Source organism: Rhinatrema bivittatum, chromosome 8, assembly GCF_901001135.1.
Source record: "Rhinatrema bivittatum chromosome 8, aRhiBiv1.1, whole genome shotgun sequence".
Lineage (NCBI taxonomy): Eukaryota > Metazoa > Chordata > Amphibia > Gymnophiona > Rhinatrematidae > Rhinatrema > Rhinatrema bivittatum.
The window spans coordinates 213,338,698-213,366,561 of NC_042622.1; the positions used below are offsets into that span (position 1 = coordinate 213,338,698).

The 27,864-nt window shown below is 51.0% G+C and overlaps 1 protein-coding gene across 2 annotated transcripts in view; it reads right to left on the minus strand.

Moving 5' to 3' along the window:
* HIP1 (huntingtin interacting protein 1) overlaps positions 1-27,864 on the minus strand; it is a 183,776-nt gene that overhangs the window by 50,789 nt on the left and 105,123 nt on the right. For both annotated transcript variants that reach the window (XM_029613057.1, XM_029613058.1), the window contains 3 exons: positions 26,004-26,105; positions 25,656-25,850; positions 841-988 (listed from right to left, as the gene is read on the minus strand). In XM_029613057.1, the coding sequence (XP_029468917.1) occupies positions 841-988; positions 25,656-25,850; positions 26,004-26,105 (445 nt within the window). The remainder of the gene's footprint in view (positions 1-840; positions 989-25,655; positions 25,851-26,003; positions 26,106-27,864) is intronic.

The window sequence follows — 27,864 nt, forward strand, 5'->3', positions numbered from 1 at the left end:
TGAGGGAATGCACCCGCTACCTCGTCCACGCCGGGACCGAGGGCCTCGTATACCTCACGCGGACTGCGTCCGGGGACTGCGTCACTGCCGCGCTTCGGCAGGACCGAGGACTTTCCCACCGGGGGAGCACAGCAATCACCCCGGGAGCTCGCTGCGGGAGGAACCCTTGGGTATCTACCGCAGGAGCGCGGGGCTCTAAGTCGAATAGACAGCAAAACGAAGTAGAATCTAGAATGATAAGAAAAGAGAAAAATTAAAGTAGTCTTGGAAAGCACGCTCAACTAGCGTGCAGGCACTCCAAACTGCTTTGGAGACGGAAATTACTGAATAGCTACGCTTCCTGTGGGGATATATACGCCCCCGTGCTGACGTCAGATCCGTCTCCAACTGCTAGCACGCGGATACTATCCCATTCGTTCAGAGTCCATCTGGCTACACGCCAGGAAATGGTTTTTACTTCACTGCTGCCAGCAGATGACTCAAGGCCACAAAGAACAGGCTAAGCCAGTCTTGGTTTTATCTGAGTGCATCATGGGACTTGTAGTTTCAGTTTCTATAAGAAACAATGAGAGAAAACCTGGACTGGCTTAGCCTGTCCCCCATGGCCTGGGGTCATCTGGGATCCTACAGAACAATTTATTTATTTTGATTTGATGACTTGCCCATTAGATACACTGAGGATAACAATCAGCAGGCAGTGGTACACATTTACGTGAGAGTACAGACATACAAATTCCATTTGTGTTAAGCAACACATTCGCAGCTCTTCAGGAAAAGAAAAAGCCAGGCTAATGCTTAGCCCATGAGCCATGCATGCTTCCCCGGCAGAAGGGGCATTACCTGCGGAGCTGGTACAGCTGATGTGTCCTGGGTCCTCCAGCCTGCTCAGCGAGTCCTGCAGAATGTGCTCAGCTTCCTGCACAACACACCGCAGCAGTGCCAACTGCTCATCCCCACGCTGCTGCTGCAGGGCCTGCACGCTGCTCTCCTGCCGCAGGACACACCCAGGTTACTGTCTGTCTCTGAAATGAGCGCACACTCAGCTGCTGAGTCCAGCTGAGGTTATCCATGTAAATACATTACAGAGAAAGAAATGGGATGCCATAGCAAAGTGAAATGAACCAGGATTGGGTAAGGGGACACAAGAGAGAGAGTTACATTTGAGTGTGGTGTTGCAATGACACATATCCAGAACAGAAGAGTAAAACGTCTAAAGAAAAGGAATAAGGTAAATATCTAAGGTCTTTATTTTTAGTCCTCCTGGATCTTGACTTTTTCATATCCCTCAGAGGAACCAGGAAGCAAGGTGTTAACAGGCATACTAAGGCACATTTGATCTCAGATGATCCTGAGATTGTCATGGATTCGTGTTAACGGTAGGAGGTAGGAAGGTTTAGGGATTCCACACACAATCTTTCTCCTTTCTCATACACAGAACTCACATGCTCACTCTTATTCTCTCTCACCAAAGAAAAATTGGTTCTTACTTGCTAATTTTCATTCCTGGAATACCCCAGATTAGTCCAGATAAGTGGATTTTGCATCCCTACCAGCAGATGGAGGCAGAGAATTAAAAACTTTTCAGGCACTGCTACATAACCGAGAGTGCCACCTGCAGTCCTTCAGTATTGACCAGCACCCAAGCCAAGATAGAAATACAAATTTCAAGCTAACTCTGACGCCCCCCCCCCCACCCCTGTCCATGGCGAGCAGAGAAGTAACGGTTGATCCCCCTGAATTGGGAGCTCTCAAATCCAGGGTAAAAACTGAAAAGTTAACCTATATACAATCTGTATATTCTGGAATATACACATACTGAATCAACACTGGTCTTTCAAAAATCAGGGGATGGGATTCTGGATTGATCTGTGGTATTCCAGGAACGAAAATTAGCAGGTACAAACCAAATTTTCCTTTCCTGTTCATACCCCAGATCAGTCCAGACAAGTGGGATGTACCCCAAGCTCCCCTATAGTGGACGGGAATCCGAAAGACCCGCACGTATCACACTCTCCCCAAACCCAGCCTCCTCTGGAGCATGTACATCTAATCTGTAATGCTTGATAAGTGTGGCATGAAGACCATATTGCTGCCCTACAGCTCTCCTGTAGCAATACCAACTGAAACTCCACTCCTGAGGTAGCTTGCGCCCTCGAATACTGTGTCCACAAACCCTCTGGGGTTGCCTATTCTTTACACAGATAGGTTGAAAAAAAAATAGTCTCCTTTAACCATCATTGAAAAAAATAGTCTCTTTAACCATTGTGCAATGGTGGCCTTAGACACTTTGTTTACTTTCTTTGCTTCACTGAAAAGGAGAAACAAATGATCTGAACACCAAACACGGTTAATTACTTTAAAATACCATAAAGAAGGCTGACGCACATCCAACAAGCAAAAATCCCATGCATGCAGTAAATCAGACTATAAATTTGGAAACACAGAGAGTTCCACCGACTGGTTGATACAGAAGAAAGAAATTACCTTCGGTAAGACAAAGGCACCGTACGCAGCAACACACTATCTGTAATTCGTAAGAAAGGCTTTTGACATGACAATGCCTGCTGTTCCGAAATCTGCCTGGCCGAACAAATTGCCACTGGAAAGGCAGACTTCAAGATGAAATCCTTTAAAAAGACATCCTTCGCAAAGGCTCAAAGTGGGGATCACAAAGTACTCTCAGAACCAAACTATGGCTCCAGAATGGACAGATCCTAGGAACTGGAGGACACAGATGTTTTTCGCCCTTCAGAAAACACACGACATCTGGATGGGAGGCCAATGGCTTTCCGTGTACCTTACCTCAAAAACAAGCTAATGCTGCTACCTGAACTTGTAGCGAGTTGTAGGCCAGGCCCTTCTTCAAGTCCTGTTGCAAAAAAGGCAAGGATATGATGAATATTCACCCGCAACGGCTCTAGCCCTTCCTCCAAGCACGAGGACTCAAACACTCTCCACACTCGAGCGTGAGTAAGCTAGGTGGAGTAGGTGGACAGCCTGAAGAAAAGTAGTGATAACTGACTCCAAGTAACCCATCAAACGAAGCCGCTTCCTTTCAAAAATCAGGTCGCGAGACAAAAACAATCCACCCAATCCAAAAATACTGACCCTTGCCGCCGTAAACTCAACAGGTAAGCCAACCTATTGGGACAGTCTATTGCGAACTGAACGAGATCTGCAAACCATGGATGATGCTGCAACTCCAGTGCCACAATAACCACCATTCCTGGGTGTTTCTTTCTGCACCACCACACTCGACTTGACAAGAGGCCATGGTGGGAACATATACAATAGGACCTTTGATGGTCACTGCTGAACCAGCACTTCGATTCGTTCCGAGTTGACCTCTTGCCTGCTGCTGAAAAACCGCATCGCCTTGGCATTGCTTCACGAAGCCATCAGATCAAGTTGTGGACTGCCCCACCTGGAATGAATGAGGGTCAAGGCTTCCTCAAACAACTTCCTCTCCCCAGGATCCAACTGCTGCCTGCAGGCAATCCGCCTGCATATTGTCTACCCCAGCTAAGTGTGACGCTGCTATCCTAGCCAGAAACTAGTCTGCCCAAGCAAACAGCACCTGAGTCTCCAGAAGCACTGCATGACTCTTCGTCCCACCCTGATGATTGATATAGGCCACTGTAGTTACATTGGCTAAGAATACTCTCACCGAACCACGCACCTGCTGCAGGAAATGCAACGCTCTGCGCACAGCCTTTGTTTCCAATCGATTGATAGACCAGGACGCTTCTATTGGCGACCAAAAAACCTTGGGCTGACCATTCTTGACAGACTACCCCACACCCTTAAAGCTAGCATCGGTGGTCACCATTACCAGTCTGGAATCTCCTGCTTCACCCCTTTTCCCAATTTGTGGCGTGACAGCCACTATGAAAGACTGAATGTGGAGACTCCCTGAGTGGCAAGGGGCAAGAAAAACTCTGAATATAATGGATTCCATCTGGACAAAAGCACCCTCTGAGGAGGATGCACAAGTGCAAACTCCCATGATATGAGTTCCAGCGTAAACACCATAGAACCCAGGATCTGAAAATAATCCCAGGTACTGGGCTCCACTAGCAGCAGTAACCAAACCATCTGCGCCTGCAGCTTCGTAATCCTCCCTGAGGCAAAAAACACTTAGTAAAATTAATTTCGAACCTCGCTCCCAATTATTCCAACGACTGGGTTGGAACTAGGTGATTGCTAGATTTATTTTCCAGCCCAGTGCTCGCAACATCTCCATGACCTGCCAAACTAACCAACTGCACTCTATTTCTGACTTCACCCAGATGACCTAGGTATCAGAATAAGCGTGGACCAAAATCTCCTCCTTTCTCAGAGCTGCTGCCATCTTCCTGAATGTTCGCGGAACTGTCGCTAACTCGAAAGGAAGGGCTCAAAACTGGAATTACAGAAACCTCTGATGCTTCGAGTGTATGAGAACATGGAGATATGCGTCCATTAAACCCAAGGACGTGAGAAATTCTCCTTTGCAGACCACCTTTATTACTGTCCTCAACATCTCCATGCGGAAATGTGGAACATGACGCACCACATTGACCTTCTGGAGACCCAGAATTGGACGAAAAGTGCTCTTTTTTTTTCACCACAAAGAAAACAGAGTATCTTCCTTGTCTTAGTTCTTCTGGCAGCACGACACAATTGTGTCTAGCCCTTACAGCTGCTGCAAAGTATCCCGAACCACCTCCCATTTGACATGGGATGTGCAATGGGATACTACAAAGGCATCTGTGAATGGTTGAGTCAATTCTAAAGTATAGCTGTCTCTTATAACCTCCAGGACCCATTGGTCTGATATTATGTTGGTCCACACCTTGTAAAACAAGAGCTAGTCTCCCTCCGATGGCCTCCACGGAAGAGTAGAACCAATCTGAACTCATTGTGAGGTTTTACCTCCTCCGACCTCCTGACCAGGGCTATCTTGGGTTGTTTTCCGGCCACCCCGAAAGGGCTGCTGCCTTCCCGAGCTCTGCTTCACTGCAAATGACAAAGCCTTGTTGGGACAAAATCTCCGCATATCTCTGAAGAGCATGAAGGGAAGATTTTCTTGCCATTCTTCCTTTTGATTCCTCCCAAATGCTTCATCAGCTGCTCCTTATCTTCCCTGAACAACAGTTTTCCTTTAAAAGAAAATTATTCCTTACCTGCTAATTTTCGTTCCTGTAGTACCATGGATCATTCCAGACGGTGGGTTATGTCCCCCGTCCAGCAGATGGAATCAGAACAGACTTCGAGGGGGCGTTACCATAATAGCCAGTGCACCCTCTGCTGGAGCTCAGTATAACGAATAGCAAAGCACTAGTAGAGCAATAGCAGTCTGGATCAAGTTTACATAACATGAAATAAACCACAAAACCAGTAAACTAACGGCCAATAACAGCCAACTTGTGGGGAGCTGTGAACAGAAATAACAGTAAGAGTAAGAAGGCAACGTCACCAGTAAGCACCCGAGCAGGGACAGCAAGAATCTCAGAGCGGTGGGTGTCTGGAATGATCCATGGTACTACAGGAACGAAAATTAGCAGGTAAGGAATAATTTTCTTTTCCCTGTACGTACCAGGATCATTCCAGATGGTGGGATGTACCCAAGCTTCCCTAAATCGGGTGGGTCCCTGAGAGCCCTGCTCGGAGCATCTGATCACCAAAATGCCCCAAGGCAGTGGACCCCAGATGTAGGCGGTAATGCCTCGAAAAGGTGTGCAACGATTTCCATGTCACTGCCCGGCAGATTTCCTGTGTGGAGACGGAGCGGACCTCCGCCCACGATGCCGCCTGCGAACGAGTCGAGTGAGCTCTTACACCAGTCGGCGGGACCCGTCCCGCTCCAACATAAGCTACTGAAATGGCTTCCTTAAGCCAACGAGCAATGGTAGTCTTCGAGGTCTGGGACCCCTTCTTCGGACCCGACCAGAGTACGAACAGATGGTCTGAAACCCGGAATTCATTCGTGGCTCCCAAGTAGTGCATCAAAGCGCGCTTGACGTCCAAATGATGAAGTGCCCGGGGTTCGTCTGGAGCAAAGGAAGGAAGTTCCACTGTCTGATTCAAATGGAAAGCCAAAACCACCTTCGGGAGAAACGACGGTACGGTGCGAAGGGAAACTCCAGAGTCTGTAAAACGGAGGTATGGCTCCCTGCAGGACAATGCTTGAAGCTCTGAAATGCGCCTTGCAGAGCAGATGGCCACAAGAAAAACTGTCTTGAGCGTGAGGTCTTTAATCGTCGTTCCTTGGAGAGGTTCGAAGGGCGGAGCTGACAAAGCACGCAGCACCAGGTTGAGACTCCAGGAGGGGTACGGATCCCTTACCGGAGGTCGTAAGTGCTTGGCGCCCTTGAGGAAGTGAGCGATGTCTGACTGGAGAAGGAGAGAACCTTCCTTCTGTACAAGGGAACCAAGGGCTGCCACCTGGACCCGAAGAGAATTATAGGCAAGACCCTTGTCTAGACTGTCCTGCAGGAACTGCAAGATCAGGGGGACCGACGCTTCTGTGGCCAGAGCCCCCTGATTGGAACACCATATGTCGAAGATCCTCCAAACTCGTACGTAAGCCACCGAGGTAGAAGGCTTACGGGCCCGGAGCATAGTTGAGATTACCGCCTCCGGGTAGCCTCTGCGCCGGAGACGACGCCGTTCAAAAGCCATGCCGCAAGACAGAAGAGTTCTGCCTGCTCGAAAAATACTGGGCCCTGGTGCAGTAGATGAGGGAGATGTCCCAATCGAATCGGTCCGTCTGTCGCCAGATGTATGAGGTCTGCGAACCAAGGGCGGCGTGGCCACTCCGGGGCAACCAGAATTACGGGTCCCAGATGGTTTTCTATTCTGCGAAGAATCTTGCCCACCAAGGGCCAGGGTGGAAAGACGTAAAGTAGCTGATGTGTGGGCCAAGGCAGGGCGAGAGCATCTACGCCTTCCGCTCCCCGCTCCCTCCTGCGACTGAAGAAGCGGGGGGCCTTGGCGTTGAGGGCGGACGCCATCAGGTCCACGTGTGGCGTCCCCCATCGGTGGATCAGAAGGTGCATCGCTTCGTCGGAAAGAGCCCATTCTCCGGGGTCTAGCTGTTGACGACTCAGGTAGTCTGCCTGAATGTTGTCTACCCCGGCGATATGAGAGGCCGCAATCCGGATGAGATGCATTTCCGCCCATGCCATCAGAGGCGTTGACTCGAGGGATACATGTTTGCTCCTCGTCCCGCCCTGTCGGTTGATGTATGCCACGGTAGTGGCGTTGTCTGACAGAATTCTGACCTCCCGGCCTTTTACCAGAGGGAGGAAGCGATGTAGCGCTAGGCGGACCGCTCTGGTTTCCAGACGGTTGATCGGCCACACTGCTTCCGTTGGAGACCAAGTCCCTTGCGTGGCGCTTCGATCGCAAACCGCGCCCCAGCCCATGAGACTTGCATCGGTGGTGACCACCACCCAGTCGGGGACCTCGAGAGAGACGCCGCGGGCCAGGTGCATTGGTTCCAGCCACCAATCCAGGCTGTTCCTGGCCGACTTCGGGAGGGGCAGAATCACTTGATAATCCTGAGAGACTGGTTTCCACCTGGAAAGAAGAGCCGCCTGTAGAGGGCGCAGATGCGCAAATGCCCAAGGTACCATATCGATGGTGGAGGCCATCACGCCCAACAGTTGTGGTTAATTCCAGGAGGTGGGTTCTGACAACGCAGAAAACCGACGTACATGTTCCCGCAAGGACTGAGCCTTGCCCGGGCGCGTGTCGAAGCTCACCCCCAAGAAATCCAAGCGTTGAGATGGTACGAGGGAGCTCTTGGAAAAATTCACCACCCACCCCAGGGAGTGGAGGACCTGTATTACCCTGGCTACCAAGGCTTGGCCGTGGGAGAAGGTCTTCGCACGAATCAGCCAATCGTCCAAATACGGATGCACAAGAATGCCCTCTCTCCTGAGGGCTGCCGCTACCACCACCATTATCTTGGTGAAGGTGCGAGGGGCAGTTGCCAGCCCAAAGGGAAGTGCCGTGAACTGGAAGTGCTGACCCAGGATCTTGAAGCGAAGAAATCGACGGTGAGCTGGAAGGATTGGAATGTGCAGATAGGCTTCCGTCAAATCCAGGGAGGCAAGGAACTCCCCGTGTGCACTGCCGCAATCACTGAGCGCAGCGTCTCCATGCGGAACCTGCTGACCCGTAGGGATTTGTTGACCTCCTTCAGATCTAGGATCGGCCGGAAGGAACTGTCCTTTTTGGGCACCACGAAGTAGATGGAATAGTGGCCCGAGCCCACCTCGCCGAAGGGGACGGGAGAGATGGCTGCTATAGCCAGCAACCTGTCCAGGGTTTGCTGTACGGCCTCCCGCTTGAGCTCCGAGCCGCAAGGAGAAAAGAGAAATCTGTCTCTCGGGGGGCGGGCAAATTCCAAAGCGTAGCCGTTTCTTACAGTGTCCAGGACCCACTGATCCGCGGAGATTCGCACCCACTCCTCGTAAAAGTCCGCCAGTCGACCCCCAATTCTGGGAGTAGAGGAGTGGGCGACCCTGGCATCATTGAGTCGCCTTCGGAGTGGGGTTTCCTTGTCCCACTCCGTCCCATGTGGGCCTGCACCCCCGAAAGGAACGTGACCAGGACTGTGATCTGGAGGGGGCTTGCCGAGGCCCCGGCTGTCTGTAAGACCTTTAGCGCCGCTGTGCTCTGGCTCTGGTTCTGGAGGAAGCAAAAGGAAAATTAGTTTCTTACCTGATAATTTTCGTTCCTGTAGTACCAAGGATCAGTCCAGGACACCTGGGTTGTGACTCCGCACCAGTAGATGGAGACAGACTAAAACTTGTGGGCGGAGCCATATAAGCCCCTGTGCCAGTCACAGCCCCTCAGTCATACGTAATGTCAAAGTAGAAACCCAAAGGGGCAACCATAGCTAACTAACAAAACTTGCCATTTAATCGGAAACAATTCCAACCCCTGAGGGAACCGGACTCCCCAACCGGGAGAGCGAACAAGCGGTGAGCGCAAGGAAAAAACGATGAGCAGACTCTCCGTCAGCGGGCAGGATCCTGGACTGATCCTTGGTACTACAGGAACGAAAATTATCAGGTAAGAAACTAATTTTCCTTTCCCTGTACGTACCAGGATCAGTCCAGGACACCTGGGATGTACCAGAGCCAACTTACCGAGGGTGGGAAGCAGAGAGTCCTGCTCGGAGAACCCCTCTCCAAACCCTCCGACCTCAGCGGCCTGAACATCCAGACGGTAATGTCTGACGAAGGTATGCAACGACTGCCAAGTAGCCGCCCTACAATCTCTTGGGGCGACACCTGAGAAGACTCCGCCCAGGACGCAGCGTGAGACCTTGTCGAATGAGCCCTAAGACCCACCAGCGGAGTCTTTCCCCATACAAAGTACGCTGAGCCTATGGCCTCTTAGAGCCAACGGGCGATCGTCGTGCGAGACGCTGCAGCCCCTTTCTTGGGACCAGAAAGGAGGACAAACAGATGATCCGTTATCCGAAAAGGATTAGTGACCTCCAGATAGCGAAGGAGGGACCTCCTCACATCCAGCTTTCGTAAGTCTCTCGTCTTCGGATCCGACGACTCCCCGACCGCGAAAGCGGGAAGTTCAACGGATTGATTCAAATGAAAAGCCGAGACGACCTTCGGAAGAAAGAAGGGACAGTGCGCAAGGAAACGCCTGTGGCGGAGAGTCGCAAGGACGGCTCCCTACATGACCACGCCTGCAATTCCGAGATACGGCGTGCCGAAGAAATCGCCACGAGAAACACGGTCTTCAACGTGAGATCCTTGACAGTAGAGCGCTGCAAAAGGCTCAAACGGTGCCAAACATAAGGCAGAAAGAATCCAATTAAGATTCCAAGCCGGACAGGAAGGACGCAAGGGAGGACGGAGATGCTGAGCCCCCTTCAGGAAACGGACTATATCCGGGTGAAGAGCCAGAGGGGATCCCCCCGACCTTCCCCCGCAAACAACCAAGTGCCGCCACTTGGACTCGTAGGGAACTGCACGCCAAGCCTCTGGCCAGTCCCACCTGGAGGAAAGCCAGAATATCAGAGACCGCAGTGGCGGTGGGATCCAAACCTCGCTTCATACACCAATCCTCAAAAACCACCCAGACCCTGACATAAGCCAGGGACGGAGACTGCTTCCGGGACCTCAGCAGCGTAGCAATAACCGCATCCGAGTAAACTTTGCTCTTTAACCGATTCCTCTCAAAAGCATGCCGCGAGACAAAAGTGATCCGCATCCTCCAAACAGACGGGGCCCTGATGAAGCAGCCCCGCGAAGCCGTGGAGACGAAGGGGAGCCCCCACCGACAACTGAATGAGGTCTGCAAACCATGGACTGCGTGGCCACTCCGGTGCCACCATGATCACGTCGGATGGGTGCAATTCTACGCGCCGCAGGATCTTGCCGATCAGTGGCCACGGGGGAAACACGTACAGCAGCACATCCGTCGGCCAAGGGAGCACCAGCGCATCGACACCCTCTGCTCCACGCTCTCGACGCCGACTGTAAAAAAAACGCGGAGCCTTCGCGTTGTGCCACGTGGCCATCAGATCCAAGTGGGGAACTCCCCACGTCCTGCAGAGGAGCAGAAACGCCAGACGATGCCTGCTGAGAAATCCGCCTGCACGTTGTCGACCCCGGCAATGTGAGACGCTGCTATGCTGCTGAGATGTTGTTCCGACCAGGCCATCAAAATTCTCACCTCTTCCGCCACCAGTGGACTTCTCGTCCCTCCTTGACGATTGATGTAGGCCACGGTGGTTGCGTTGTCTGACAGTACTCGGACCGCCTGTCCCCGCACCAAGGGTATGAAGGCTTGGAGAGCCAGACAGATCGCTCTGGTCTCGAGGCGGTTGATGGACCATTGAGCTTGTGACGCTGACCAACGACCTTGCACCGACTTCCCTAGGCAAACTGCTCCCCAGCCGGAGAGACTGGCATCCGTGGCCACCACCGTCCAGTCGGGAACGAGAAGGGATACGCCACAGGACAGATGACTTGGATCCAGCCACCAAAGAAGACTGGATCTCACCGGACCCACAAGCGGGAGCGGTAGGTAGAAATCCTCCGAAACTGGTGTCCAACGGGACAGCAAAGAAGACTGCAATGGCCGCAGGTGAGCGAACGCCCAGGGTACCAACGCGAGCGTTGAAGCCATAGACCCCAGCACCGTCAGGTAATCGCAGACTCGTGGACGGCGAAGAGACAACAGACGCCGCACCTGAGATTGCAGTTTGCATATCCGATCTTGAGAGAGGATTACCCTGCCCCGTTTCGTGTCGAATAAGGCTCCCAGATATTCCAAGGACTGAGAGGGAGCCAAATAACTTTTGTTGTAATTGACCACCCAGCCTAGGGACTGCAAGAGCTGGAGGACCCTGTCCACCGCCCGTCGACACTGACTCTCTGACTTCGCCCGAATCAGCCAATCGTCTAGGTAAGGAAGAACCAGAAGACCTTCCCGTCGCAGCTGCGCCGCCACTACCACCATCACTTTCGTGAATGTTCGAGGCGCCGTTGCAAGATCAAAAAGGAAGCGCCCGAAATTGGTAGTGCCTCCCCAGAACGCAGAACCTCAGAAACTGCTGGCACGATGGCTGAATGCCCACGTGAAGGTACGCCTCCGTGAGATCCAGAGGAGCCAGAAATTCGCCCGGACGCACCGAAGCGATAACTGACCGAATCGTTTCCATTTCGAAGTGGGGAACGCGAAGACATCTGTTTACCCCTTTGAGGTCCAGAATTGGCCTTGAAGTGCCGTCCTTCTTGGGAACTACGAAGTAAATGGAGTAACGGCCCGAGCCGCGCCGATCGGCAGGGACGGGGGATATGGCCCCCAAGCTTTCCAGCCGACGGAAGGTGTCCAACATCGCTGCCCTCTTCCTGGGGCCTTGCAGGGCGAGACCAGGAACTCGTCCGCTGGGATGCGAGCAAAATCCAACTCGTAGCCGTGTCTTATCACGTCGAGGACCCACTGGCCCGACGTCACCCTGGTCCACTCCTCGAAATATAAAGTTAACCGCGCCCCTACATTTGGAACGGCGTGCCGCAGGTGCGACGAGAGGTGGACCGGCCGGAGTTCAATGCGAGGGCTTGGACCCCGCACCCGACGGGGCCCCGCCTTGCTCCCCATAACGTTTCCCACGAAAGGACTGCTGCCATTGAGTGTTCCGGGAAGAAGATGGTCTATACGAAGAGCCGGCAGATCTTTGAGGGTGCGATTTCCTGGGCCCCCGGAACCGGGCACTGGCCGGAAAGGAGGGCCGCGCCCTGGCCCTATCCTCGGGCAGCTTGAATGCCCTGTTCTCCCCCAGAGAAACCATCAAATCATCCAACTCCTTGAAAGGTAACGAACCCAGGTGGGCTTTGGAAGAGCCATCCGCTGCCCAGTTGCGTAGCCACAGGAGACGGCGCGCCGAAACTGCGGCTACTATGCACCTAGCAGAGGTGCGCAGCAGGTTGTGGAGGGCGTCAGCTCCATAAGCTATTGCCGCCTCCACTCTATCAGCCTGAGACGCCTCCTCCGCCAACAGGCCTGCATTCGCCTGAAGGACCTGGGCCCAGCGTAAACTAGCACGCATGGCGAAGTTAGTGCAGATTGGTGCCCGCACCCCTAGGGCGGATATCTCAAATATCTTCTTGAGCTGCACTACGAGCTTCCTGTCTTGTATATCCCGAAGGGCCGTCGCCCCCGTGACCGGGATAGTGGGCCTCTTCGTCACCGCGGAGACCACTGAATCCACCTTTGGAAGTTGCAGAAGCTCCAGCGCCTCCTCCGGGAGCGGGTAGAGCTTATCCATGGCCTTGCTGACTTTCAACCCCAATTCTGGGGTATCCCAGTCGCACTGGATCCATATTGGCCTCCTGGCGGACCACCACTGGTGAAGCCTCTATCCCCAGGTCCTGGAGAATGGCCGGGATGAATGGCGACAGTTCCTCTCTGCGGAACCGACGGACTACCTTGGGGTCATCCCCGTCCGCTGCCTGGGTACCTGTTCCCGCGCCGGGCTGGGCAGAGCCATCCGCCCCCGTCTCCTCAGCCCCCCTCGGGGGCTCCTCGAGACCATCAGTATCCGCCGTGGAGGAATCTTCTGGATCTGACTCCTGAGGTACGCTCCGGGGAAGCAGTTTCCCTCGCGCTGGCTCCTGGGCGAGCATCGTGGTCTTTTTCGCCTTGCGCTTACTGGGTGGGGCCTGGTTGGAGCCCTCCCCAGAGCCCCCCCCTCGGGAGCGCTTGCTGCGCTTGTACTTAAGTACCTTGCGCAGCAAGCCCGCGAAATCCTCAGAAAAACGACCCGGATTCGGAAGAATCGGCGTCGGAATCCCCCCGGGGCCGAAGCCCCTCCTCGGCGCCCCCTCCCGCCGCGCTCCGCTGCGGGGATAACGCGGGAGGGAGAGCCGAATTGCCTGCTGCGGTCCGCGAGAATTCCTTGCCGGTGGCCAAAATGGCCGCCGCTCCCGCGCTGAGCGGGAAAATGTCCTGAGGCCTATTTACTGGGCCTACCCCTCGCGGCGGCGAACGCGCAATCCGGGCCTGAGCCCCCCGCGATGCCCCGGACGTTGCTTCACCGTCCTGGATGCAGGCCGAGCAGAGGCCCTCCCTGGAAAAACGCGCGCACGCCGACCCGCAGGCCTTGCCTGAAGAACTGCGCGGCAAGCCGGCGACCACGGGAAGTAAAAAACTGAGGCGCGTCAAAATTAAAGAAAAAACTAATTCGGCGACCTCCCTCTTGCCTGCGGCGCCCCCCCTGCGCGAATACGACGGAGCAGCGACGCCGAAGCAACGGAGAGCCGGCCGCAACAAAATAAAAACAGAAAACTTTTTTTTTTTTTTTTTAAACGCTGACGCCGCTGTCCCGGGTCCTGGAGCCCTAGTCCTGCAGGGGTGAGTGAACCGGGCTCCCCGGTGTCACCCCTGAAGCTGCCACTAGACCAGCCGGGTCCTCGACCCTGGCAGCAGCCTCAACCGGGGGAGGGTAGTCCCCTCAGGACCTCTCAACCCCCCTGGGAGGCAGGGCACCCGAGACTAAGGGATTAAAGAAAAAACCCCAATTTGGTATATAAACAACTATGCCTAACAAAAAACCTAGCCCAAAAAATTCAAAACCTGACTAACACCAACACCAGAATCAGGTCAGGCAGGGCTGTGACTAGACCTGCACCATCTACTGGAGACAGAGTAAGACTGAGGGGCTGTGACTGGCACAGGGGCTTATATGGCTCCGCCCACAAGTTTTAGTCTGTCTCCATCTACTGGTGCGGAGTCACAACCCAGGTGTCCTGGACTGATCCTGGTATGTACAGGGAAAGACCGGGAAGATCGCTGCCTGTCCTCGGGTAGTCTGTGGACTGCATTTTCTCCGAGGGACTTGATAATTTGATCCAAATCTTCTCCAAAAAGAAACTTGCCCCGGAAGGGCAGAGAGCCCAGGCTTGACTTGGAGGAGGCATCCGCCGCCCAATTGCGCAGCCACAGTAGTCGCCGCGCCGCTACCACCGAGACCATGGACCGCGCCAGCACCCGGAAGAGATCATACAGAGCATCCGCCCCGTAGGCTATGGCCGATTCCAGGCGGTCCGCCTGGGCAGTCTCCTCGGGCGGTAAATCTTGCGAAGTGAGGAGTTGCTGTACCCATCGAAGGCTGGCCCTTTGAGCGAGCGAACTACACATGACGGCCCGCATCCCCAGAGCGGAGACCTCAAAGACCCTTTTTAGAAAAACTTCCAGCTTGCGGTCCTGGGTATCCCTCAGGGCCGTAGCGCCCGTGACAGGAATCGTCGTCCTCTTGGTGACCGCCGACACCGCCGAGTCCACCTTGGGGACGCTGATGAGGTCTAGGAAGTCCTCCGGCAGGGGATACAATTTTTCCATAGCGCGAGTGACCTTCAGCGATGCTTCCGGCGCGTCCCACTCTCTCTGATGAGGAGCTGAAGGAAGGAATCATGAGTGGGGAAAGCCCGCGCTCTGGGCCAGAGGGCAGCAAGGACTGGATCCCCCTTCTTAGATGACGTGGAGACGGCGGGAGCAACTGGTGCTGGTGGATCCGGAGGTGGATCAAGGTCCAACTCCAAGAGAATCTGTGGAATGAGATCATCCAGCTCCTCCCGTTGGAAAATCCGTAGCACACGGGGGTCATCCCCCTCAGACTGCGCGTCCGGGTGAGCGGGGTCTGGTAGATCCAAGGGGTCCTCCCCCAGGGACGTCGTCATCCTTGCCCCCCCCCAGGGTAGCACCTGTCCGTATTGGCAGACCTGTTGCCCCCGAGCCAGACCCTAGGCGGGCAGGGGGGGATCCAGGCGGGGGGTGGTAATCCTAGGGGTCTTGGAGGGGGGGGGGACCGAGGGGAGCCCCCCGGGGGCCTCCAGGCCCTGTAAATAGGCACTGTGCATAAGTAAAATAAATTCTGGCGAAAAACGTGGCATGCTGGGAGGGGGTCCTGGGGCAGTAACATCTGAGGCCCCCTGGTCGGAAGAGTCCCCCACCGGGGATAGATTCGGGGGAGAAACCTCCCGAAAGTCCCCTGGAACCCGTTCTGTGAACGTGGGCGCATCGCGCTGAAGATTCAACATGGCCGCCGTTCCCGCCAATGGCGGCAACGTGGCCGGCCCGCGCCGCCCTGGCCGCGGAGGAGGAAGCCCGGCAAGAGCGCTGCCTGGCTGCGAAGTGCCCTCCCCGCCGGGAAGGCACCTGGAGCAAATCCCCTCCCTTGAAATTCGCGACCCCGGCTCGCCGCAGGCCGCACCAACGGGACGGCCGCGGCATGGCAGCAGCCGGGGTCGAGCGACTGAGGCCTCGGGGGGGGGGGCCCGATGGGCGGAGAAGTGCTGCGGGGGGGCCCAAAGGCCAACACAACCCGCCCAAAAATCGCTGCTTGCCGTGAACGAGGCTCCCTGCGGCAGCGGGCCCGAGAAAAAAATTCAGCCCGGGACCGCGGGACAGCACTGGTCACACGGAGAGGCCAGCCCCACCGGCTTCTGCGGGGCACCTGCGACGAAGAACGCTGAAAAAATAAAAATCTGTAAGGAAAAAAAGGCAAACAGAAAAACCCCTCACTTACCCCTCCAGGGAAAGGAGCACAGACGCAAGAGGAAGGCAGAACAGACTTACAATAGCCACGCCTCCCCAAAAATTGAAGGGCCTTTTTTTTTTTTTTTAAACCAAAACTTGATCCAAATTAAAGTGACAGGAGAGGAAAGAAGGTAAAGAATTGAAAAGCCCCTGCCACCCTGGGGAAGCCGCTGGTTCCCCAACTCTCATCTGCTGGAGTCAGAAAGATACTGAGCTCCAGCAGAGAGTGCACTGGCTATTATGGTAACGCCCCCCTCGAAGTCTGTTCTGACTCCATCTGCTGGACGGGGGACATAACCCACCGTCTGGAATGATCCTGGTACGTACAGGGAACAGGAAGATTACACACTGTGATTTGGACCAGCCATTCACCAACCAATTATACCGAGACCATGCTTCGGGCAGACATCCGGACCAAATCATATAGCACATCTACTACATTGGAAGCTGGAGTGGCCTATCGGGCCGTCTCTGGAATTGGCAGCCATGCCTGAGGCCACATGGGTGCTTTCCAGTGGCAATGCAGACAGACTCTTTACATAAGGCTACCACAGATCGCCACTCAGAGCAGAGACCACAAACATCCTCTTCAAATGAATTTCCAACTTTCGATTCTGGGCAACCTTCAGTGTGGTCAACCCCATCACCAGTAGAAGAGGACCGGAAGGCTCATCTGCATACTGCTCCCAGCATCCCCCGGGAGAGGAGTCCAGAGGTCACCGCAAACGATCCAGGGATTGAATTTCAGCAGCCGCAGCTTCCAGAGGCCCCGTGCCCTTTGCAGTAGAAGAGGGCCGGAAGCGCTTGCTGAATCTCATACCCTTCAATTCTTTGAGTGAAGATCAATTTAATGGTGGTTAAAGAGGATTGGTAAGTATAGCTTTGGGAAATCTTTGGACTTATAAAAGTTTGGAGAAAGGTGAAATAGGATATATTCTTTAGAGTTTGTGTGCGTCTGAGGTAATAAGCAAGTCAGAGATAGTTAATTCTAGTGTCTGTCTTTCCCACCCACTCAAGCCTTGATTTTTAGGCAAGAGACACTTATCTTATCTAAATCATACTATTGTATGCCATTTCACCTTCCAAAAGAAACTAAAAACTTGGCTTTTTAAACAAGCCTTCCCTTGATTGGCCATACCACAAATAAAGGTTTATACAAAAAATCCACAATTACAATTTACAGTCAGAACTACTTTGTTCCATTAATAACTCTCGTAACTCTGACTGTTCTCCTGCTCCAATCTGTAATAATGCTAGCCACCCCGCCAGATTCTCAGTCCCCTGTTCCCCCCCCCACCTCACCTTCTATGTTATTGTCAGTTCCCCTCCCTCGACCCCCGCCCTGCTCTTTCATCACCCGGTACAGATTCAATCAACCCTTGAAGGACTGTTTGTTTGTCTGTTTGTTCGGAATGCATATCCTGGTCTCTCGCCAAGTTATTTTCTTAAATTGCTTGTTGTTTTGTGATATAGTTGCGCTATGTTAATGTTAATTCATTTCTGTGTTGTCCTGAATTCATCACCCTGTTCTTTGTAACTTTCTCATATATCGCTGGTTTTCCCTCGTTTTACTGTAAACTGGTACGATAAGATATTTATCTTGAGTATCGGTATATTAAAAGATTTTAAATAAATAAATAAATATTGTACCAGCCCTTATTGAAAGTTTAATCATCTCCTTGTAGGACACTAGCTGATTAATTAGTAAATTCATCTGTAAATTTAAAGTACTCTAATTCCAACTCCCTTAGTATCCTAAACTTAACTAGGAACTCAATAAAATTAAGATGAAGGCAGCAGTCCAGCAGCAAGAGGGGGGCTTTCCAGTCTTTTGCACCGAGTGTCACATGTATGATTTTTTACTCACCGGTGAGAGATTGTATGTGTGCACTCGGTGCAAAGAGCTCCTGGCTCTCAGGGAATGAGTCTGATCTCTGGAGGCTAGAGTTGCAGACTTAGAGGAGCTGAGGCAGACAGAGAAATACATTGATGAGAACTTCAGGGACATAGTAGCCAAGTTCCAAATCCAGTCTGGCAACCCCAATGCTGCCTTAGATCAGAAAGGTCTCCCAGTAGGAGAACATCACCCTGGTGTAGCAGGAAGTGATTCTGTAGCAAGGACCTGCTCTCCAGGTGATGTATTGACCTCTCACACTGAGGATAAGTCTCCCAGGGCTACTGCCCAGGAGGGAAGGGTTAGGCCAGCCATCACAGTTGGTGATTCAATTATTAGAAATGTAGATAGCAGGGTAGCTGGTGAACGTGAGGACCGCCTGGTAACTTGCCTGTCTGGTGCAAAGGTGGCAGACCTCATGTGTCACCTAGATAGGATTATAGATAGAGCTGGGGAGGACCTGGCTGTCATGGTACATGCGGGCACCAACAACATAGGAAAATGTGGGAGAGAGGTTCTGGAAGCCAAATTTAGGATTTTAGGAAGAAAGCTGAAATCCAGAACCTCCAGGGTGGCATTCTCTGAAATGCTTCCTGTTCCACGTGCAGGTCCCCAGAGGCAGGCAGAGCTCCAGAGTTTTAATGCGTGGATGAAACAGTGGTGCAGGGAAAAGGGATTCAGTTTTGTAAGGAACTGGGAAAACCTTTGGGGAAGGGGAGACTTTTCCAAAAGGATGGGCTCCACCTTAACCAAAGTGGAACCAAGCTGCTGGCACTAACTTTTAAAAAGGAGATAGAGCAGTTTTTAAACTAGAACAAGGGGGAAAGCCGACAGTCACTCAGCAGTGTGTGGTTCAGGAATGATTCCTTGAAGGATATTAATGTAATAGGAGAGTTAGGGCATCCCAACAGAGAGAGTCCAATAAAAGCAAACGTAGTCCATGTGCCTATATGTAAAAAAATCACCTGAGCTAAAGATTTCCAAATTATTCCCAACACCTGAAAAGCAGGTTGTTAATACAAACAAAAAACACTTTGAAATGTCTGTATGCCAATGGCAGAAGTCTAAGAAGTAAGATGGGAGAATTAGAGTGTATAGCAGTAAATAATGAGATTGTCATAATTGGCATTACAGATACCTGGTGGAAGGAGGATAACCAATGGGACAGTGCTATATCAGGGTACAAATTATATCGCAATGATAGGGAGGATCAACTTGGTGGGGGTGTGGCACTTTATGTCCAGGAGGGTATAGAGTCCAACAGGATAAAGATCATACAAGAGACTAAATGCTCAGTAGAATCTATATGGGTAGAAATCCCATGTGTGTTGGGTAAGAGTATAGTGATAGGAGTATACTACATCCACCTGGACAAAATGGTAAGACAGATGAGGAAATGCTAAGAGAAATCAGGGAAGCTAACCAATTTGGCAGTGCAGTAATAATGGGAGATTTCAATTACCCCAATATTGACTGGGTAAATGAAACATCAGAACTTGCTAGAGACATAAAGTACCACTTGCAATACTTTAAATATCTGGAGAAAATGGAGCAAAGGCTTAGTAGGTACTCATCAATATTTTAGGCTTTCATCTTTTTCATAACACGTCTTTTCTCCCTGGCTTGCCATTAGCAGCATTTATACCTTGGAGAGACCAAGGCATAACTCTTGTAGACCATATATGGGAGAGCGACCATGTGCTTTCTTTTGCGCAACTGGAAGCTCGATATCTACTCCCAAAATCTGAATTCCTTTTCTAACCAACAAATTGTTCATTTCCTCTTAAGCAAACAGGTTAAATTGCATTTACTGCAAGGTAAAACTATTTTTGGAACCTTCTGCTCTGGAGGGAAAGAAATCAAGGGTTAAATTTCCAAACTGTATAACCTATTGCATTTCCCCATTAAAGCTAAACCCAAACTCTTTCAAATTTGGGAAAGAGACCTAGGGGAAAATTATTCAGAGGAAGCTTGGGATCTCATACTTTTAGGCATTCATAAAGCTTCTGTTTCCTCTGTTATTGTAGAAAATGGTTATAAGATGCCCTACCGCTGGTACCTCACTCCGGACAGACTAAGTAAAATGTTCGCAACTATCACCAACTTGTGCTGGCGGGGCTGTGGTTTAGTGGGATCTTTTATACATACTTGGTGGAAGTGTCCTCTTATTCAGCAGTACTGGGAAGGGATTACAGCTCTAGCCTCTGCTATTCTTGGTTCCCCTATAAGCAGAGTAGCCTCCACAGCCTTATTAAACTTACCACCAGCAGGCATAGCGGCACCTGCCTGTCATCTCCTTTTACAGATAAGTGTGGCTTCTAGGATTGAAATAGCGGCCCACTGGAGAAAGCTGCATGTTCCAGCAACCTCCAAAGTGCTTAGTAGACTTGATAGAGTTTGCACTATGAGTAAGCTTTTACTGCTGCACAAAGGGAGTTAAACGCTAACCCCTTAGCGAGACCCTGCTGCAGAAAATCCAGGACCTGTGGGACATTCACTGCTAATGGATCGCAGGATTGCTGTTGGCACCATGCCTCAAACAGCTTCCACACTCACACATAGGCCATAGAAGTGGCTGGGCGTCTCGCCTGTAGGAGTGTAGAAATGACCTGTTCAGGATAGCCCTTCAAGCGTAAACGTCACCTTTCAAAAGCCAAGCCGCGAGAGAGAAGTGATCCTCCCGATCCGAAAATACTGGGCCCTTCCGAAGTAGTCACGGTAGATACGCAAGCTGGAATGGCCCCTCGAGAGCCAAGCGAACCAGATCCGCGAACCACTCTGGAGCTACGAGTTCCACCCTGCCTGGATGGAACTCTATTCGATGGAGAAGTTTCCCGATGAGGGGCCAGGGAGGAAAGGCATACAATAGAATCCCCGTGGGCCAGGGGCACACCAGAGCGTCAAGCCCCACCAAGCCTGGTTCCCGTCAACGACTGAAGAAACATTGAGTCTTCGAATTTTCCCTGGTCGCCATCAGATCCAACTGAGGCATGCCCCACCTGGCACAGATGAGGTTCCACACTTCGAGAGACAGCTCCCACTCTCCTGGATCGAGCTGTTGTCAGCTTAGGAAGTCCGCCTGTACGTTCTCCACTCCCGCTACATGGGAAGCCGCAATGCTCTTGAGATGGCGTTCCGCCCAGGCGAAGAGAAGTCGCACCTCGAGTGTCACTGAAGGACTTCTTGTCCCTTCTTGTCGGTTGATGTAAGCCACTGTCGTCGCATTGTCCAAGAACACTCAAACCATTCTGCTTTGGATCCAGGGTAGACCCCTCTGAAGGGGACCAAAGCCCTTGGGCGGATCTGTCTGCACACATTGCCCCCCCCATCCAGTCAGGCTGGCATCGGTGGAGATTATCATCCAATCCGGATTGTCCAGATCCACCCCCTGGCCCAGATTGTCACGCGACAGACTGGCTTTGGACTCGAAAAGTAGCGCCATAGGGATATGGAACAGTTCCGACACCGGTTTCCATTGTGACAACAGTGCACATTGTAAGGGACGTAAATGCGCGAACGCCCAGAGGACCAAGGCCAAGGTGGAAGCCATGGATCCCAGGACCTGCAGATGGTGCCACACAGTGGGATTCTCCATCAGCATCAGAGCTTGGACCTGACCTTGTAACTTCGTTACATGATCCTCCACCAGGAACACTTTGCCGAGAAAGGTATCGAATAGCGCTCCTAAGTACACCAGTTTCTGAGTGGGTTCCAGATGACTCTTCTGCTAGTTAACGACCCACCCGATTGTTCGCAATCCTCCCGGGACTTGGCTAGAATCAACCAGTCGTCCAGATACGGGTGGACCAAGATTCCTTCCTTGCGAAGAAAGGCGGCCACTACCACCATTACCTTGGTGAAAGTTCAGGGTGCTGTGGCGAGGCCAAATGGAAAGACTCGAAACTGGAAGTAGTGACCCAAGACCTTGAAACGCAAAAGCCTCTGGTGATGCAGACGGATCGGAATATGCAGATACGCCTCTGTGAGGTCCAGGGACGCCAGAATCTCCCCTTTTCGCACCGCTGACATTACGGTTCTCAGGATTTCCATGCGAAAAAGAGGAACCCGGAGACAACGGTTGACCTTCTGAAGATCGAGGATTGGACGAAAGGTACCTTCCTTTTTGGGGACCACAAAGTAAACAGAATACCATCTCCACCCCTGCTGTTCCTGTGGAACCGGGATGATGGGCCTGAGCTCGAGAAGGCGTTGAAGGGTATCCCGAACTGCCTCGCATTTGCTGCAAGAGACCATGCGGGACTCCACGAACACCTCCTGAATCGGCTGCATGAACTCTAGGGCGTAACCGTCTCTGATTACTTCCAAGACCCATCGGTCCAAGGTAATTCTTGCCCATTCCTTGTAAAAGTTGGTCAATCTGCCTCCGACAGCTTCGACGACGGAATGGGTGCTCGTGGCTTCATTGGGCAGGCTTACTGGTTTCCGCACCAAGGTGTCCAGAGTCCCTACTGGAGTGGCGGCCACCATGAAAAGACTGCTGGCGTCCCTGAGTTGGCTTAGAACCAGAAGGAGTAGAATATCTGGTAGATCGAAACTGGCGAGCATCTCGAAATCGAGCCCTAGGGGGAAAAACCTTCTTAGAAGATCGCCTATCCTCTGGCAATCGATTACCCTTGGATTCCCCGAGTAGTTTCACCAGCTGATCCAGTTCTTCCCTGAAAAGGAGTTTGCCCTTGAAGGAAAGGTTACAAAGCTGAGATTTGGAAGACAAGTCCGCCGCCCAATTCCGCAACTAGAGGAGCCGACGAGCTGCCACCACGGACATCAAGGATCGAGCCGAGGTCCAAATGAGATCGTACAACGCATCTGCCCCATACGCAGTGCCTGCTTCCAACCGGGCCAACTGTAGTGACCCATCACTGCCACTGCCTGCGCTCGAGCTCGCCTCTTGAACCCAGCATAGGCAAGCCCTCTGCATAAGGCAAGCGCAGACTGCTGCCCGAAGGCCCAAGGCGGCGACCTCAAAGACCCTCTTTAACTGAATCTCCAGTTTACGGTCTTGCATGTCCTTTAACGCGGCAGAGCCCACAACGGGTATCGTGGTCTTCTTTGTGACCGCCAAGATGGCCGCGTCCACCTTCGGAATTTTCAGGAGATCCAACACCTCCGATGAGGTGCGGGAAAACACTAAAAAAACACCGAAAAGACCCTGATGCAGCAACTGTGCTGTTGCACCCGATGGTGCTGAAAACGTGGTCCGGATACGGCAGACTTAACCCCTTTCTTACTCAACCTCCAGGAGCCCCGGGAGTGGAAGAATCGAAGCTCCAACCCCGACCGGCTGCCCCAGTCAACTCCTTACCTCAGAGAAAGACGCTTCAAAGAAATCACTGATCTTACTTTTTTTTTTTATTTTTTAAACGGAAACTTTAAGGAGCCAGTTCAAGCAGGGATGGATGGAGCAGCTTCAGGGATAGGAGGACTAGGAGCCCCTAGCCTGTAACCCCTGAGTCGAAGCAGGCGAAACTCAGTCAGGGGTTCCCAACCCCCCGGACGCCCGGCTTCCACCGAGGGATGGCCCACAAAGGTGCCTAACACCTCAGGAAGCAACAAGGAAAAAGAAGGAAGAAAATAAAACCAAACTTTCTATCTATCTACACTGAAAAATTACTAAGACTGCAGGTAGTGCACCTCTACCAACTGCTGGAGTCAGAGAAATACTGAGGGACTGCAGGTGGCACTATAGTATATATAGCAGTGCCCAAAGTTTTGCTCTCTGACTCCATCTGCTGGTAGGGATACACAACCCACTTTTCTGGACTGATCCTGGTACGTACAGGGAACTGTATACTTTTACAGGAACTGCAGAGAGGTGTTCTGGGGGCTGGAGCTGGAACTTATGGATAGAATATTAAAAGCGTTGCTCGTGCTAAAAAGCCCATGTACTCGAGTATCTGGGCTGCATGCGAGTCACACATTTTAAAAGCAGAAAACTACATGTGTATATACCCATGCACGAGTAGAAAAAACAGGGGCGAAGTTGGGGGCAGGGCCAAGAGTGATGCGCATAACTCTGCATATTTTAAATCTGGCGGCCATCGGCTTGTTAGCTGTGTAACTTTACTGCTGCCCCTGAGGAGGAGCAAGTCTGCAGATCTCACATTTCGGGGCTTTCATGACAAAATGAGGGGTCCGGATCAATTGCAGGGAGTGCAGGATGAAGAACCAGAGAGGTCTGGATAACCTCAAGGTAGACTGGGCAAACTGGTGGAGTAACTGGAAAAACTGGAAATGTCCCTCACACAAGCAATGGATTTAAAATCCGTTTACATATGCGCGTTAAAATCGTCAAACTCCTACGGAAGATACACGAAGTAGGTATGCTCAAGCAACCTCTTAAAACTAGGAGCCTATTTACACCCACTAAGCATATTTTAAATCGTAGGCGCGTGAATGTGCCCACGATTTAAAATTCCAGCGTATGTTCACTCATGCGCCCATATGCACATGTATGGGCGCCCGTGCACTTGTTTTAAAATTAGCCTGTATGTGTATACTTATTGCTTTTAAAAAAATATGTACATTAAGTTAACCTGCATAAGTTATGCCCTCCGAAGTGGTGTAACTTTGTGCGAGTTAATCCGCACATGTACGTGGGCACTTATGTGCAAATTTGGAAAGCAAACTTACGTGCACAAGTTCACTTAGAAAATTCGTGGTAAAATCTGCAGGTAAAAAGTTCAGGCAGACTTCACCCCTCCCCCACACCCAGTTATAAAAATTACTTTCCTTCAAATTACTTTCATTTGTCATAAAAGAACCATTTGGTTAAGTTTTGTGGCATCCTCTTACTGTGTCTGCGGGCAATAATTGTACCGCTCACAGGGGGCTGCAGCTGCACTGGCCACCTCAAGTTCATTTTCAAAGGGAAACTCCTTATGGAGCTTCCCTTTTAAAATGAGGGTTGGAACACAAGATGTGGGTAAAAAGCATCCACATACTTAGCACCTGTAAGGGAGCAGGTGCAAATTATCCACTGTAAAGTGCACATTAAGGTGTCAAAATGCAATTTCGCGTGTACTCTGACTCCCTTGACCTGCTCCCGTCCCATTTCCTTATATGATTAACATACACGCACTGGGAACAGTGCATACTTTTATTTGCACTGAGCAGGAGGCAGCAATAATCAAAATGTAATTTTACATGAGTCCCCCGAGACGACGGCTCTCAATTATGTGGCCAACCTTTTGCTATGATAATGAAAAGTTAATCAAGATGCCTCACTGGAGATGGTTTGCTGGTTGCTTGTGTTGAGCTGGATGCCTCTAAGATTGTGTGACTTTCTTATGGAGATACTGTCCTTTGGATACTTTAATGTGCCAATAGAAATTTGTTTCCGTCTTGTGTCTTTAAGAGAACAATTTTCAAAGCATGAGGACCGGGGAGCACATACAAAATGAGGGTCTGGGTATAAAAGAAAAGGGACAGGACAGAAGTTGCTATGAGAGTCTGGGTATAAGAAAAAGGATAGAACAGAGGGTGCTATCATATAAAAAAAGAGAAGAAAAGGGAGCAGGTGCAAGAATGAGGTTACACCGTGAGGACTGGGAACTGGGTACTATAACGAAGGTACAGGATGAGGGGTAAAAGCAGGATATTACAATGGGATTGGTGGGCTATAATGAGACTGCAGGGTGAGAGGCAGAAGCAGGGTGATATTTGGGGGAATGGCAGGTACCTTATCCCTGAGCTGGGTCTGCAGACCCTGGAGAGCTGTGCTGCTCTGCTCCTTCTCGTTGGCCAGGCAGCTGGTCACATGCTGCAGCTCTCCCTGCAGTGCTGCCACCTTCTGCTCATGCTGTGTTACTGCTTCCGTCAGGCTGTTCTTCTCCTGCTGCAGACTGGCAATTCTGTCACTGAGCCCTGTACCAGTCTGCAGGCCAAAAAAACAGGAGCGTTTAAGGCATTCAGCTGCTTACCAGACTGCAGAGTCAGACACAAAAGCAATAAAGGCAAGTGTTGCAAGGTTGCTTGTATCTGCAAGCACCTGGAAGGAAGGACTGGGACTACCTGGAAGGGGGCTCACCTGCTCAGATGTTTCTAGACTGCTCCTCAGAGCCTGCAGCTCCTGCTTGCTGGTGGTTAGTTCTCTCTGAAGAGTCTCCATAACCTCCATCTGCTCCTGAGCCTGTAGGAAAATCACAACTGGAGTAAAGTAAGCAATGCACACCAAGAGCCCATTGAATGCTTCCTCTTACTGCAGATCATTTTGCATGGCCTGCACAAGTGCAGCTTTCACATTCCTGGCAACTGTGGTTGTATGAACCCGCCCTTTGCAAGGCTGATATTCAAAGGATTTCCCCAGGCACGTTTTGGAGTTAGCTGAACAAAACCCAAGATTTGACTATCTCCCCCTGCTCTCTGGCAAAATTTTGTGAGGGCAACTTGTTATACACATAAAATTTACCCGGGTAAAAGGAGGTGGTGCTGCCAGGGGTATTGCGGGGACACAGTTTCAGACTGTCTGGGCACACTTACCTGGAAAAGCTCCACTGAATATCTACTTAACATTACCCTGATAATGTACTTTACTATTTATTTAAGACACTTCTATTCTGCCCGTAGTAGACCAACTATGCTGGGCAAATTACAATAAAACATTCATAATAAAATTAATAAACATAACATAATCAAACAGCAAAACACAGATAAACATATCCAATAAAAATTTATTCACTGCATTAAATTTCCTGCTCGCTGGCTTCCTCAGTACGCACCTTGGTATCTATAAAATCTCCCAAGCTTCTCTTTGGCTGACAGCCACACTGTGGTCAGTTCTCAAAGGGTTTAAAGTTACTAACTCTGGGGAGTTTGGCACCTAAATTGGCCCCCTTGAAAGCTGTCTAGGGCCGAGTCCCTAAATTTAGGGATCTAAAAGATGAGTGGCTGCATGGGCAGAGTTAGGGTAAGGAAAAAAGCTGGATAAATCTATCTGGTTAGCTTTCTGATAGTCCGGTGCTGAATATCAGATGTAAGGTAGCCAGCTAAGTTTATTCAGTGAGCTTTGCCACCATCCTATGGCTCAATGGCTACCATGTCGGTTCCCCAGTTTGAATGAAAAGACTCCTGTATTTAGGTTCCTAAAACTTAGCAGCCCGGGAGACTGATACTCAACTAGAAACAGCAAACTTCTGATCTAAAGGCAGTCGTTCTCCTGATGGGCAACAAAGCAGAGTGCTTTCTGCTGGCTCAGCACTCCAAGCTGCTCTTTGATAACCTGCAGAGGTGTGCGTGCTTGCATGTGTGTGTGTGTGTGTGGGGGGGGGGGGGGGGGGGGAGTCCAAAGGTTCAGGCTCCTACCTTTTGGAGTTAGGCTTCTAAATTGGTCCTTTTGAAAATTTACTAGGCTGAGTGCCTAAATTTAGGATTCCTAGTTTCACTTGGCTCTTAGATTTAGAGGGCTAAAAAGTGGGGGTGGCTATAGGGGCAGACTTATAAGTAAATGGAAAAGAGGTCAAGATAAATGAATGTGCAAATTCAGCTACGTTAAAATTTGTCAGATTTCCTAATACTCCGTTCGGAATGATAAGATTTCACTATTTTCCTTAGTAGAAGAAATGATAGAGTGTATAGAAATATATATTACTGTGATGTTGTAATGTGGTATATGATAAATATTACCTAGTTATATAACTCTATCTTGAATCATATTTCATTGTGAAATTGTTTATTGTAATTAATTTATGAAAGCAATAAATAAAGAATTAAAAAAAAAATAGGGGCAGACTTAGGGAGGGGAAAAAAAATTATGGGCTTAGCTCTGATTTTTCAGCATATAGTTTAGGGTCTTAAATCCAGGCAAATGAATAGCAGACCTAATTTTAGGTCCCTAATTTTTAAGGCCCTATATTGTAAGTGAATTTGCAGCTGAAAACTTAGGGGCTGAT